Raw genomic sequence first — 14,750 nt, forward strand, 5'->3', positions numbered from 1 at the left:
TAAATTGGGTTGTAGAGTTAACTAAGCATTTCCATTCTCAAAGATGGCCCATATTGTCTTCCTTTCCCCCTCTGTTAGTTCAGCTTCCGCATTTCCTCACCATCATCATCATCATCATTGTCAACATTCAGGTCGGCTGTGTGAGAGGTGGCTTCCTCAGGGCTGGGACATGACAAAGTGTAGATGCATGCCATCCTTAAAGGAGCTTATGGTTTAATTAAGGAGACGGGCTGGACACTTCAAAAGAAAAATCGTGAGATTTTATTATGAGAAAGTGACGCAGTGCTGTGGATGCCGTGGTGTGGCTCCTGGATCCCCAGGTGCAGGAAGCACTGGTAGGTCCCCAAGTGCAGGGGGCACTGGTAGGTCCCTGGGTACTGGGAGCACTGGTAGGTCCCTGAATGCAGGGAGCACTGATAGATCCCCGGGTGCAGGGGGCGCTGGTAGGTCCCTGGGTGCAGGGACACTGGTAGACTCCTGGGTGCAAGGGGCACTGGTAGGTCCCAGGGTGCAGGGGGCACTGGTAGAACCCCACGTGCAGGGGGCGCTGGTAGGTCCCCAGGTGCAGGGGGCACTGATAGGTCCCCAGGTGCAGGGAGACTGGTAGGTCCCCGGGCAGAGGGGGAGCTGGTAGAACCCGGGTACAGGGGGCACTGTTAGATTCCCGGGTGCAGGGGGTGCTGGTAGGTCCCCAGGTACAGGGAGCATTGGTAGATCCCCAGGTACAGGGGGCACTGGTAGATCCCCAGGTACAGGGGGCACTGGTAGATCCCCAGGTACAGGGAGCACTGGTAGCCGCTGGTACTCAGCTGAGTGCCTGGCTGAGACTTGCCCTCACCAGATGGGATCCGCCTCAACCAAGTTTACATCCCCTTCCCAGGGACAGTGTGGGAGCCCTTTGCCTCAATCTGGTACAACTCTGAAGGGCCATCCCAGTTCCAGAATGCTCCAAGGGGTCAGCTGAGGCCTCTGGTGTGAATGCTTCACAGCCCTTCCCCTCTGCTCAGTCCAGCTTGCTTCCCTCTTTCACCACTGAGTGACCAAAGCTAGAGGCACAGACTCACCAGCTGAACATAACCTTCAGGTGAAGGCAACAAAGGCCACTGGAGGGTAGACCATCATTTAACAAGGAATAGAACCAAATATGAGGCCAGCGCGGTGGCTCACATCTGCAATCTCAGCACTTTGGAAGGCCACAGCAGGAGAATTGCTTAAGCCCAGGAGTTTAAGAGCAACCTGGGCAAGATGATGAAGCCCCTTCTCTATGAAAAATCAAAAAATTAGCTGGGCATGGTGGCACCTGTGGTTCCGGCTATTCAGCAGGCTGAGGTAAGAGGATCGCTTGAGCTCAGGAGTTCCAGGCAGCAGTGTTCGAACCACTGCACTCCAGCCTGGGCTACAGAGCAAGACCCTGTCTCAAAAAAAAAAAGAAAAAAAAAGAACCAAGAACCAAATATGTCCACCTGCCTTTATGCTGTATTTTGTCATAGTAGTAAACTCCATGCCTGCATGCGGAGCCTACAGAACATCGCTTTGAGCCTTTCCTGAGAACTGATGCTGCCACATCTAGAGAGAGGAGAGAGAAGGGAGGTGATAGAGAATGGAGTCTGGAGCCCACAGCCCCTGTCTTGAAACAGCACGAAACAAGCACTGCTGTGAACCGGCTTCCTGACCTCCAGCCTGAAGAGCAGGCATCTCAGGCAGAAAGCCACGAGGCCGGCAGACGGCACTGCTGGCTCCCAGAAGCCCTTCCCTGACCATAGCCACGGCTGTTGGTCAGCCAGGATGGGATTCCTCTCCTTCTAACACACCTCCAGTGCAAAAGCCTGGGTTCAATCCTTGCTTTGCCACTGACCAGCCGTGCAACTTGGCAGGTCGCTTAACCTCCTGGGGCTATTTCCTCATTATACAGCGGTCCAGGGTGCAGCTTCCTGTTTCTCTTCTTCCAGGAGCTACCATGCATCCTCTGCGCCACTTCCACACCTGGCAGGCACCCTGCAACTCTAAGGGGGAGGTCACCTGGCCCAGTTCTTTCCCTAGACCAGGTTATCACTGCCCAGCATTTCCCTCTGTCTTTGAAAATATTCTATTACCCGTGCCCCAAGGTCATGTCAGAAATCTCAAAATACACGTAACATGCAAAGCAGGGTGGTAAGGAGACGAGTGGCCTCTCTGTTCTCCTGGTGCTGGCAGCTCCCCAGGGGTGAAATATCTCCTTAGACACTCACTCATCTTCAGTGGTGCAAACCGGAGGGCTCAGGTGACACTCTCAAAAGCCCAGCTTTGGAAGGACCCAGGCCCCATCACTGCTCTGCACGCCCCTCACCCACAGCCCCTTAAAGGCCACTTGTCCCCAGGACAAAGCAGTTTCCATACAGCCGTGGTGCTTGAGCCAAACGGAGACTTAGGCTCCAGCCCTCTTTTTCAAAGTGTATATATGTATATTACATATTATACATATCACATATAGGATATACTTTAAATAGCATATGATTAGATAACAATTTTATATAATATTAATTATATAATATATGAATGTATTATATATGTAAACAGATCTTGACAGGTTAAGTGACTGGTTCCGCTCAAATCCTTCCGGCCCCTGTAAGCATGACCTTGCCACGTGACCTTGCTTCCCATCCACAGGCGGAATCTGTCCCTCCATCCCTCGAGTCTCAGCCATGTGACTTGCCATGGCCAAGGGGCCTGAGGAGCCCCTGAGCTTCAGGCTGGCCCTCTTGCTGCTGCCTGGACAGCCTGCTGGACACACGACCCAGTCATCCCCGTGGCTCGGCTGGCATGGAGCTGACTGGGCGATGGGCAGACATGCGGGCAAGTCTGTCCTGGGCCCCAGCTGCCAGCTGACCCCAGATATCGGCCAAGCCAGCCCCAACCGTGAGAACTTCCCAGCCAACAGAGAGAACAGTGACAAAGAAGAAATTCTGTGGCTTTCAGTCCCTATGTTTTTGGTGTTCTGGTAGCGGCAGATGTGAACCGATAGGGTGACGGCGTGCCCCAGGTTAAGCTTTGTGAGGGGAGAGAGGGGCCCATGTGGGTCACAGTGAGACCCCTGACCCTGGCACACAACAGGCTGCGGTCAATACTGGATGACTCAGTGAGAAGAAGCCCCTAGACAGGTGACAGAGGCAGCAGGCAGGACTTCCTGATTCCGCGTGTAGTGTTCATTCTAATAGCCATTATTTAAGAAGCAAAAACAACAGACTGAAAAAGAAGAACCAGAGAATGGAACCTATGAAAGTGGAGAAGGCAGGTTATTTATTTTTGAAATAAGAAGGGTAAAGAATATCTTTCAATGACCTTCATCTAGAAAGGGGCCGAGTAAAGCGTATGGAGACCTGACCCACGCAGGGCAAACTGCAGGGAGGCAGCAGACACCGTCCTCTCTGGACCCACGGTCCAGCCTCAGCCTGACCGTCCAGCCTCATCCCCTAAGCCAAGGAGGCACTGGCTGCTTGGGCATCTGGGCCATAGCCAAGCAGAGATATAAAAAACCAACAAGACATAACAGAGACTTTTCTCAGCAGGTTGGGCTAGAATGGTTGTGAACCTCAAACTGTCATTTCTACAGTAAGGATAATAAGACTAATAGCAATACTAATATTTCACATATTACTTTAGAGATAAACAGAGACGGCTTATATAAAAGCACACATCTGGCATATAACAAGTGCTTCAGCAATATTAGCTCAATCTGATGACAACCGTGCCGCCCCAGATGGTATCTGATACAATCAAGAATATTAATCGGTCATCAGCACCGTGAATGCAACTCCCCATCAAGCACATCCAGGTTGCATGGAGGAAGAAGGCTTTCTAGGGCGCTTATTACAGCATATGCTACAGACCAGGATGGGGCCCAGGTGATGTTTCTTCAAGCCCACCACCCCATGGCTGCTGGCATGGCTGAGGTGGTGAGCAGGGTGGAGCTGGGTAAATGGTTTCCACATTAGCTCAATAGACAAACGGCTGCATGGAGCCTGCCTGCCTGCCCATCTTCTGGAAGTTCAGCAGGTGACAGAGCTGTCCTCCCACCCCCACCCCTCGTGCACACCTCTTCACCCCTGGCCCCAGGAGGCTGAGTCTTGGTGGCCACCCAGGAGGGGAGAGGAGGTGCTCTGGACAGAGGGAGCAGCCCCGGGTCCCGGAGCTGCCACACCCGCAGCCTCTGACATGTCACGTTGGTTTTCTCACAGCCCCGCCACACTAGAACTTCCAGCAGTGGGAGGAGGGGACGCAAGGAAAGACCCAGACCTTGGAAGGGAGCATCAAAGCACTGTGGGCAGTGGGACGCTGGGACTCCTTCCTAGGGCCTTGGTCCCCTCTCTAGGCCATGCAAGCGCTGTGGGCAGTGGGACACTGGGACCCCATCCTGGGGCCTTGGCCCCCTCTCCAGGCCGTGCAAGCGCTGTGGGCAGTGGGACGCTGGGACCCCATCCTGGGGCCTTGGCCCCATCTCCAGGACATGCTGTGGGGCCCCGCAGCACAAGCCCTGCCCTACAGCTCTATCAGGCGGAGGCTGCAGCCAAGCTGTGCTTCGAGGGCAGGGCGCTGTTGGATGAGGTTCCGGGGCTGTGATAGCGTGGCACCACATACTGGGGGCTTTAAAATGGAACGGATTCTCTCATCGCTCTACAGGCCAGAGGTCTGAAATCAAGGTGCTGTGAGAGCCACACTCCCTCCGAAACCTCTGGGAGGATCCTTCCTTGCCTCTTCCACCCTTCAGCGGCCCGTATTCCACAGCTCGTGGCAGCAGCTCTGCAATCTTCTGCCTCCGCCCTCACAAGCCTTCTTGCCTGTGCCTCTGGATGCAATTTCCTACTTCTTAGAAGCACTCCAGGCATAGTGAACGAGGGCCCGTCCTAATGGCCTCATCCTAATTTATATGTTTATCACATCTGCAAAAACCCCATTTCAAATAAGGTCTCATTCACAGGTACGGGGTGTAGGGGGTGTGGGACTTCGACCATTTTTTTGAAGAATCCAATTCCATCGCACTGTTCATCTTTGTGTCCTCGCCACCCAGCCCAGTCCCTGGAAAGTACAGAGAAACGACTTGACTGCTTTCTGGTCTCAGCACTAACCCTGTGGAAACGGCTCTTAGCAATGGCTCTCTCTTCCTTTATTCACAAGTTGAGAATTTGTGTCCTATTTTCTCAAATTCTCCCCTCACCCTGTTGCATCCTTCCTCTTCCCCTCCCAGCACAGTGGAGGTCACTGCAGGGCTACCCCCTACAAAGAGCTCCCCAGAAGAAGGCCAGCAGAGCTGCAGGGCACCCCCCTCCAGGACCAGGCCTCTGGCTCATGGAAAAGACGCTGGGAGACTGGGGTTACGGAGCAAACTGGTCTTTGTCGTACATTCATCAGCAACTTCACTGCCAGGTCAGAGTATATCAAAACACAGAGGCCCTGGCAGACGCCCCAAAGCCTGGTGATATCCGATTGGTCCGTGACCAGCCATGGGTTGGCAGAGAGGGCTTCCTGTCAACAGGAAGTAAAGGACAGGGATTAAATTATTTTCAAAGTAGGTAGTGGAAGAAAGAGATGAGTGAGATTCCAATTAACCATTCCAAGGCAGGGCTAAAATACAGTTCCACCAAAGCACCTTCTTCTACTGGGGAAGCTCAGCCAGTTAATAGCTAACCCCTTCCTCTGGTCTGGGCGCACGAGCCGTGCAATGAGTAACAGTGCGGGCTTCTAAGAACTCCCTGTGGTTAAGCCTGAAGGACACAGCTTCACTCTCAGGTGGCCCCTCTGCTCATCTCAGAGCGAGTCACAGTTAATGAACCAAGCAAAGTCATGACTCTGTTTCAACATCACAGCTCAGCTGTCCATCGGCCTTTGTTTGTCCCACATTGTAAATGACGTTGACAGAACTGTGGGGTTATCAGGATGGGCTGGTTCACCGTCTTGAAAGGAACGAGAGACAGCTGGTGCTCCATCAGTGATCGCGCTCACTGGCCCCATTTTGGCCGAAGAGAGAGCGGAGGGAGGAGAACAGGCGAACCAGATTCTCACTCGGCTCCTGTCAGTGTCTGTAGCTCTACTCGGTAACCTTAGTGGCCCCCATAAATGTAAAAAGGTGCCTAGAAACAGAAGGACACTGGCCACGAGCTGAACACACCAAAATCAGCTCTTATAGGAAAACAGGGAAAGCAAAAGAAAATAAACAGCCAAGAAACAGGAATATTTAAGAGCACATGTATTTGCCTGAAGGTTTTAGAAGAGACAAACGGATTTACAAATTATGTAAGTGAAGTCTGAGTAGATGAAGAGGCGTTGGCCAATAAAAAGTGCTTCCAAATGATTTCTTCAGCCAGTCTAGTGTTTAGCACAGTAAAAATTGCAAACCCTGAGTGCAAACTAGCAATATTGTTCTGCTAGGTTTTATTGGCGGGCGGGGCAGGGGCGGGTAGTTCAAAGAGGCAGGAAAAGACACTGGTAATGCATTGAGAACCCTAACAAGTTGGTGATGTGTGAAAAGATGCAATATTGATTGAACTCACCAACTTGGTTGGGCTGCTGCTTCTGTTTATGTTAATTCAGTACTCGAGCTGGGAAATCATGATCTAAGATTTAACTCTTTGCATTCATCAGTAGGCTGCTCCTCTGCAGTATGTAGAGCCTTGTTTATACAAGAATCTTGGAACCCTCCACAAAGAGGTACCAGGACCTAGCGTGAGTAGGGCAGCAGGGGCCAGATGAGGGCAGAGATGCACATTTCACCTCCACTGTAATTAACCCTGTCATCTACCATGTCATGATGAACAGGCTTTTTCTCAGCTGGGCATTTGTGAAGTAGGGATAAGGGGATGAGGCCGCTCCAGGATGACTCCCGCAAGTCACTGAGCATGCGACTCTGCAGGCCCATGGGTTTGTGCAGGTTCTGCGCTACTCCCCCATGTGAGCTGCTCCATGGGCGTCCCTGTGCCCTCTGTGTGCCAGTCTTCGAGGAAGTGATCACGCATCACTGTTTAGCTGCCCGTTCCCTCTAGGACCAGCACTGGGCTGTGCTCAAGCGGCATTGAGCCAATGTGCTGTGCCCCACTGAGGACGCCCCCTCGCTGATGAGCCCTCTCACACCGAGAGGGCTGCAGAGCGGCAACCAAGCTTCGTCAAAAACCCTGGAGCCGCAGGCCAGTCTGAGCTCCCCATCACTGAGAAGTCTGACTACTGAAGGTCCCCATAGCACACTCTGGGCCCTACTGGAGCTTACGGCAGGGCACCTAAGATGCATCAAGCCACTGAAGGGCTGAGTCAAGAAAGCCTGCAGTGTGGCCTAACGGGCTGGCCCACATGGGCGGCTCTGGCTACAGGCTGGTTTGGGCATTCATCTTTATTTGTAAACCAAATGTTAAATTGCCTTTGTTGAATAGTCAGAAGTCAAGGATATCTCTTCTCAATGACAGCTGAAAAGGTGCAGATGATAGATAGATAGATAGATAGATAGATAGATAGATAGATAGATAGATAGATACACAGACAGACAGGCAGACAGACAGAGGAATAACTCATGGGGGCAGAAGAAATGGAACAGTATTACACCAGGGAAGCTATTAATAGTACCCAATTGTTTTTAAGCCCCAGTAGGTACAAGAATCACTGGAGAACTTAAGAAAAATGCAAACTCACGGATCCCACCCTCAGACATTCTGATTCAGCGAGTCTGGGCTAAGAAGCAGGATTTTATATTCTAAACAAACACTGAGTGCTTCTACTTAAGCTAGTCCAGGAACCACACTTTGCAAAACATTGCCCTAAACCCTAATCCAGCAGATCTTGCTCAGGATCGTACAAACTGGCCAAGGTCAAAGCTGACGCCTCCACTGTGCCACACAGCATCCCCCTTCCCTTTGCTGAGGCTTCCATCCAGAGCATTTCAGTGGTGTGAGGTGCACAAAGCAGTCACGGTTGGATCCTCCAGCCCCGGGACAGGACACAGCTTCCCTTCCCACCCTCATCCTGGAGTTCCTGAGTGGCTCATCCAGCCGGATAGAGGCTACAGGGCAGGAGCTGGATGCAAAGGTCCTAGGCCATCACCAGCACGGAGGATGCGTGGCCTCCTCACTGCACGTGGCTTCCCTCGAGGCCATGCAGCGGGGGAGGCATGACTGGCAACAGACCCGCCCAAGCCCAGTCCCATCTCTGCAAACGTTGTGACTGCCCAGCTGCCCTGGCTCTATTTTTAGTTTGTCTCCAGTGACTATGCAGGCTTTCTGGAGCACCTTTCCCCAGAGGCCCAGAGACATGTGCATTCTGACAGAAATGCCCCACTCAGTAGCAACCATCTGAACTCCTCTAGCCTGCCTCAGTGTCCCCAAAGGCTTCTGCCTTGGGTCCATCTGTCTGACGTCTTCCCTCCCCCTGGGCCTCCTGCTCTGTCATTGGCTTGAAACAGTTCCAGAGATGCACAACATGCCAGCCAGCCTTGATTAAAGCATGTCTACGGGATCTATGAACTTTAGCATTAAAAGGGAAGCTGCTTTTTCTTAGAGTGACATAAAGAAGAAGGAACACGCTTGCTACCAAAGTCTCAGCAGAATACTACGCACATCTATGCCCCCAGCGAGTTATTCCTAAAACCATTCCATCACCTTCATGATCAGCCATGGCTTACAAGAGGCATGGAGGCTCAGAGCAGGGAGCCGAGACAGGATGCCAACAGGCCAGGACTCTGACCTTTACGGGCCTTTGCTACTTTTAAAGGTCAGCATGGCCTCAGGATAGAATCTGCCTTCAGTCCTTCCCTTTCCTCTCCTTTGCATCCTCCTCCCTCCTCCTCCAAGACCCTGTAACTGCGCCCATAAAGGTGACACAAAATGCCTAAGACTGAAACCAAGCAAGGCAACATCTTCATGGTCCAAGGACCATGTTCCCTTCCCCAGTACACAGCCATCAACCGAATTCAATTGATAAATTACTTGTAGTTCTAGGTCTCCACTATCAGCCACTACCCACTGGCCCTAGGCTGTCCCCTAAAATGGATTCTTCCTTCCTGGTGTCCCAAAGCCTAGATGGGCTGTTGACAGGAAGGGGGCAGTGGGGACATTCAAGATCATCAGAGCCCGAGAGAGGAGGTTTGCAATAATTGCCTCCAACACGCTAGGCCACGGTTCTGTTTATGATATGGGCTGGAGGCTGAGGTCCCCAAAATGACTCACTCGAATTCAATGAAGAGACAAGCTGCTTGGGCACTAGGGGTCCCTGGAGGCCATCAAATGACCCCAGTCACAGGACAGCCAGCGCCACAGTGTCTTTCAAGAGTTACTCCTCAGAATCCAAGATGTCCTTGGCCATGGCAGTCCCTGGACACCACAATCCTCTGAGGCTGGGGTGAGGAAGCAAACGTGATTCCCCATGGATGTGCTGCCCTCTGCTGAGATACACTCGGGCTATGACCAGACTATCATTTCCCCCAAGAACCGGCCCGTTATCCCAAATACCTCCACATCAGTGCCTGCTAACTCAGCCCTCGCCATCCACTAGGTTGGCCTTCTCACGTCCCACGTCTGCTCTTCTGCATTCTCTCATCGCGACTGCAGTTCAGGCTCTCGGACCCTCACCCTGGGCTTTTGCCAAAGTACTTGAGTTGGTTCCCTTGACACCAGCCCCTTTCCCATCACTCCACTCTGCACTGGAGCGTTGTTTTCTTTACCTTTAATGGCTTCTTAGTTTAGCCCCCCAGAAAAGACACTCAGACAGGAACTTAGGTTCAGGAGTTTATCCCAGGAAGCGCGGGCAAGGGAATGGGGAAGCTGAGGCAGGAACTGGCCAGAAGGGCCAGTAAGGTACATTATTGAGTGAGTTACACTGTGGGTCCCCACCCTGCTAGGGATCCCCCTGAGGCACCCTGCAGAACCCAGGTCAGAACTTCCCACTGAGAAGCAGGGTGGCTGGGCCATTGGCCACCAACTGGACCTCTCCTGGGTTGAGGGTCGCCCCTCAGGGCATAATCCCAGCACTTCCAGGGGCTCCCACACTAGGCTGAGCAAGCTGCCGGGGTCTGAGAGGATTCCTTCAGGTGAGGAGGGAGACATGAGCAAGACGCTGTTCACCGAGGCTGCAGGTGGGCTGGGCCCCGGGCACCAGAAGGAGGCTATCCACAGCGTCCACCGAAGCTTCTTCATGCCTTAAGGAGGGGGTCCTCACTCCTTGGGCCTGGCCTTCAAGGCAGCATTGCCAGATCAAATACAGGACACCCCCATTAATCTGGGATTTCACATCAACAATGGATATTTTTTAGTATATCCCAAATATTGCATGGCACATACCTATGCTAAAAAATGATTCATCCTGTATCTGAAATCTAGATTTAACTCGGCATTTTGTATTTTTAGTTACTACAGCTGGCAACCCTATGTCCAGGTGTTGCCTGATCCGGTCTCAAACCATTTCCTATGACCCTGGCTCTCAAATCCTTTCTCCAGGAGGTGTGGCTCTTCACCCGGAAGCAGCCATCCCCTCCTGCCCGATTCTGTGGGGTGCTCCCACTGGTTCCTCAGTGAGAGTATCACCCCCACTTCTCCTACATGACTCCTGCCTGCCATCTCTGGGTGTAAAGTCTCTCTGAACACATCAGGCACTGTCATCACTCCTGCCTCTAGAAGCAGGTGTGGTCTGCACTGGCCATCCTATGCCCCTGGATCATTTGCTAGCCTTTGTCTGAAAACCTCATTTTCCCAGCGAGGTTATAACCGCCACCTAGCCTGGCACAACGATCAATAGGTAATGACCATTTGGCAGATGAGGGGACCTCCCTGGTGCCCCCAGCAACTGCAAGCCCTGTGAGGACTTGGGCCAATCTTCCCCAGATCTCACCCTAACCAGAGCCTGGGCACATGGTCACCCTCAGCCACTGTGGAATAACTGAATGAATACTACTTTCGTGGCAGACTGGCTCATGCCAAGAACGTTATGAAAAACTGCCAAAGTCACCACTGGCAGCAAGAAGGGTGGTCTAAGGACCCCAACTATAACATGGTTTTTCAACATTCACGGCCTGGACTCACAATCCTTTTTCTGGTCCTGGATTTCGTCTCACATTACCGCTGGCACCACCCCACGGGCACACCCACACATCACTCACATCCTGCATTTGGAACCAGCCTCACTATGTGGCTGGCACACAAAATGGCCCAACCACTGGACAATGGCATGTTCTTGTTACTCTCTATACATTTTTTTAAAAACTAGGTGTCTGATGTATATGTATATGTATATGTATTCCCCATACATATATACATTTGTCAGGAGTTTTTCCGGGACGGGTGTGATGGCTCATGCCTGTAATCCCAGCACTTTGGGAGGCCAAGGTGAGCGGATCCCTCGAGCCCAGCCCATGTGGACCAGCTTTGGGCAACATGGTAAAACCTCATCTCTACAAAAAAAATAAATAAATTAGCTGGCTGTGGTGGCACGTGCCTGTAGTCCCCGTTACTCAGGAGGCTGAGGTGGGAGGCCCACTTGAGCCTGGGGAGGCTGAGGCTGCAGTGAGCCATGATTGCACCACTGCATTCCCACCTGGGGAACAGAGTGAGACCCTGACTCAAAACAAAACAAAAAAACAAAACAAAAAACAACAAAGAAGAGTTTCCCATGAGTCATTTTATTTCAATATCCCTATAAAGCAGGAAAAACGGGTATTATTTCCTGCATTTCACAAATGGGAGAAACGGTAGTTACAGGGTTAGCTCCAGTGATCGCTGTTTAAGAGGTCTGTGGCAGCAACATCTCACGTGTAATTCAAACACGGTTTTAAATGTCTTACATGAGAGATGTAAACAAGAATCTTTCATTTTCAAATAGAACACTTATTCCCGCATAATCGGGTCACCACCGTGGGGGCCACACAGCAGCCAGGGGTCCAGGTTTCCTGCCCCAGAACTTCCCAGCCAGGGAGGGCTGGCCCAGGGCCCGTGTGGGGCTCCTTGGCATCGGGTGTCTGGAACCCCGCCCCTGGACTCCACCTTCTTCATCCAAGCGTTAGACACGTGTGGGCCGGAATTTACACAGGAGGACCTTAGCGGGGCGTCCAAAAGAAGGGTGGCTCAGCAAACACGGGGCAGTGCCCCCTGGAATTCACAGTGGGAAGTGAGTGGCCTGCCTCGGCCATGCCAGCTGCGCCTGACGCTGTCGGGAAGGATTAGCTTTAATGAGGGGTTCAGACAGCCCACTCACTGTGCACTCCCACCCTGCCCGGGAGAGCAAAATAACTTTCTCCATGGAGCACTCTGCTGTGTGTGTGTGTACACAAACACAAACATTTACTTGGTTGGCTGAGGCGGAGGGCGTGACCCAGTGGGCCGCCACACCTCCCACCACCCGACCCCCCTACGCGGAGGAGAGGAACAGTGGCCGCGGGCTACCTGGGCGCCGTCCCGAAGGGAGGAAGCACCACCCGGCCCGCCGCCCCTCTGGCTGGACAAAGTGAAGCCTCAGATAGATCCGAGTCGCCAATGTCCTCCCGGGCGGCCGTCGTGGCCGGGGCTGAAGTTCAATGCAGCCTGCATGGGTTAGGGAGCTCCGAGTCCCCAAATACCACAGAGACCCAAAGTACACTCCCGGGGCGGGGGAAGGGAACGGCTGCAGAGGACACCCCCGCTCCAGGCCCAGAAACACCCCGAGGGAAACTGTGGTGGGGTGGAGGGGGTGCATTGGAAGGCGCAGCTACACAGCTCCCCCCACCTCCCGCCCCGCTGCTTTCCCCACCCACCGTCCCTCCCCTCCTCTCCCCTCCCCTCCCTCCTTCTCCGGCAGCCGAGCGCGGGCTCCACCTCCCCGGAGCGCAGTCCACACCGTCCCTTTTCAGCAAAACAACACAACGCACCGCCCCCCGCACCAGCACCCGGCTGGATATCGGGCTACGCCCAGCCGCCCACCAGCCGCGCCCGGCGCCCCCTCTAGTCTGCAGCCGCCTAGTCCCCGCCCCAGGCGGAGCCCCAGCCCGGGCTGCACGCGGGCAGAGAGAGAGATCGAGCCCCGGCTCCGCCAGCCCAGCTCGGGCCCTGTCCCTCTGCCCTTTCCCCGAGCCGCCCGAAGTGACAGGAGGGGCACGCACGGCGCGAGCGGGGCGTCCAGCGTTAACCGCTTCGGCGCCGGGGACCGGAGCTACAGGAGGGCTGGGGAGCAGGGGACCGAGTGCTGGGACTCACCGGAATGTGCACGCGCAGAGAACGCCTCTTCTGGCTGGCATTTTTCTTGCCGCCGCTCCCACCGGGGCTGGAAACATCTTTTTTCTTCTTGGTGTCCATAACCGCGCTTCCCATAACTCTAACCAGAAGTTGATTCTGGGTAACTCCTCGGGGGTTCGGTCCCCTCCTTCCCTCCCCCGGCCGCTGCCGTCGGACTGGAGCCGCGCGCTCTGTTACACCCTGAAGCCACCTCGTGGGGACTTCCGCGGGGAGGGAGGGTGAACAGGGAACTCGTGCCGCCGCCGCCGGAGCGCCGAGTTCAAGCGTCCTTTCCTACGGAACCCTCGCAGGCAGAATCAGTCAAAGCCCGTCCCGGCTCCGGTGTCTCGCGGGTTACGCGTGGCTGAGGTCTCCCGCTGGGTGACAAAGTTTTCTTCCTTTTGCAAAGGGAAGAAACATTTTCCACCCTCTCAGCTTCTCCCACAGATTCCCAGAGGTAACCTGAAAGGCAGGTGCAATTAAAACCAGCAATTTGGAAAACAACCCTCCTATGCCTGTGCCCAAGTGGGGAATCTGGAGCCAGTGAGACCGTTCGTGCATAAATGTAATCCTCGGCCGCAGAATAAACCAGCTCGGAGCCTGCAGCTGGGTCCGTCCTCCTTTCTGGGCGAAAGGGAGGGCGGCGGGGGAAGAGGAGGTGCAAGGCGAGCCCTCTGCGCAATTGGGCTACGGGCGGCCGCTGGCAGAAGTTCTGGCGGCGGCGCTCGCGGCCCTGTGCGCCGGAGGGGGCGCCCGGAGACCCGCGGGCCGAGAAGGGCAGGGCGCCCGCTGCTCGCCCCCCGCCGCGCGGCGACCCCAGGGGACCGCGAGGGGACAGTGAGGGGCCGGGCCTGGCACCGACGCAAGCTCGGGGAGCGCGGGCGGTGGGAGGCGGCGCGTGTTGAACAGGAAGTGCGCGGCGTGCAGCGCCACCGTCCCTCTCCCCTCCGCCCCACGCCGCCCTAGTCGCCGCGCCCGGTCCCCTGCGGCCGCCGCCGCTCAAGACTCGCTCCGAGCTGGTTTCGGACCCATCCCGCCTCCCGGCGTCTCAGTGTGTGCTCGACCCCTTGAAACACGCCCCCGCCCCCGTCCCCGCCCCGCCCCGCCGCAGACCGGGCAGCCAGGAAGCCCACGGCCTCGGGGGGCTGCGCGCGGAGCAGCACGTGCTTCGCTAAACACCGCAGCCCCAGGTCCTGCCCCGCCCCGCGCGCGCACTCGAACCAGCCCAGAGAGCGGTGCGCGGCGCTGGGTGCGAGCAGGGTCTCCCCATCCCCACCCCCACCCCCACTCCACCCCACCCGGCTTTTTTCAGGTTCATCAAGGTTTGCATAGTGGATCCGCGGTAAGTGCGTGTCCCCCCGCCGCGGGAAACGTGGGGCTTCTGAGACTGCGGAAAGAATTGGGAGAAGGAGAAGGAGAGGGCTCGAAGATCCGGGCGAGGGTTCCCCGTGCTGCCCAGGTCCTTTAGAGCCCCTGGTGGGCATCCGGTACCGCCTGCTGCCGAGAGCCCTACAGGGGTTAGGGGAGGGGGCTGGTGGGTCCCCGTCCCCAGATACGCCCCAG

General features: G+C 54.9%; 1 protein-coding gene across 2 annotated transcripts in view; it reads right to left on the reverse strand.

Moving 5' to 3' along the window:
- Positions 1-14,080, reverse strand: part of PRKAG2 (protein kinase AMP-activated non-catalytic subunit gamma 2) — a 322,654-nt gene extending 308,574 nt beyond the window's left edge. For both annotated transcript variants that reach the window (XM_030932276.1, XM_030932275.1), the window contains exon 1: positions 13,170-14,080. In XM_030932276.1, the coding sequence (XP_030788136.1) occupies positions 13,170-13,283 (114 nt within the window). In that variant the 5' untranslated portion in view covers positions 13,284-14,080. The remainder of the gene's footprint in view (positions 1-13,169) is intronic.
- Positions 14,081-14,750: the final 670 nt, after the last annotated feature.

The sequence above is a fragment of the Rhinopithecus roxellana genome, chromosome 6 (assembly GCF_007565055.1).
Source record: "Rhinopithecus roxellana isolate Shanxi Qingling chromosome 6, ASM756505v1, whole genome shotgun sequence".
Classification (NCBI taxonomy): domain Eukaryota; kingdom Metazoa; phylum Chordata; class Mammalia; order Primates; family Cercopithecidae; genus Rhinopithecus; species Rhinopithecus roxellana.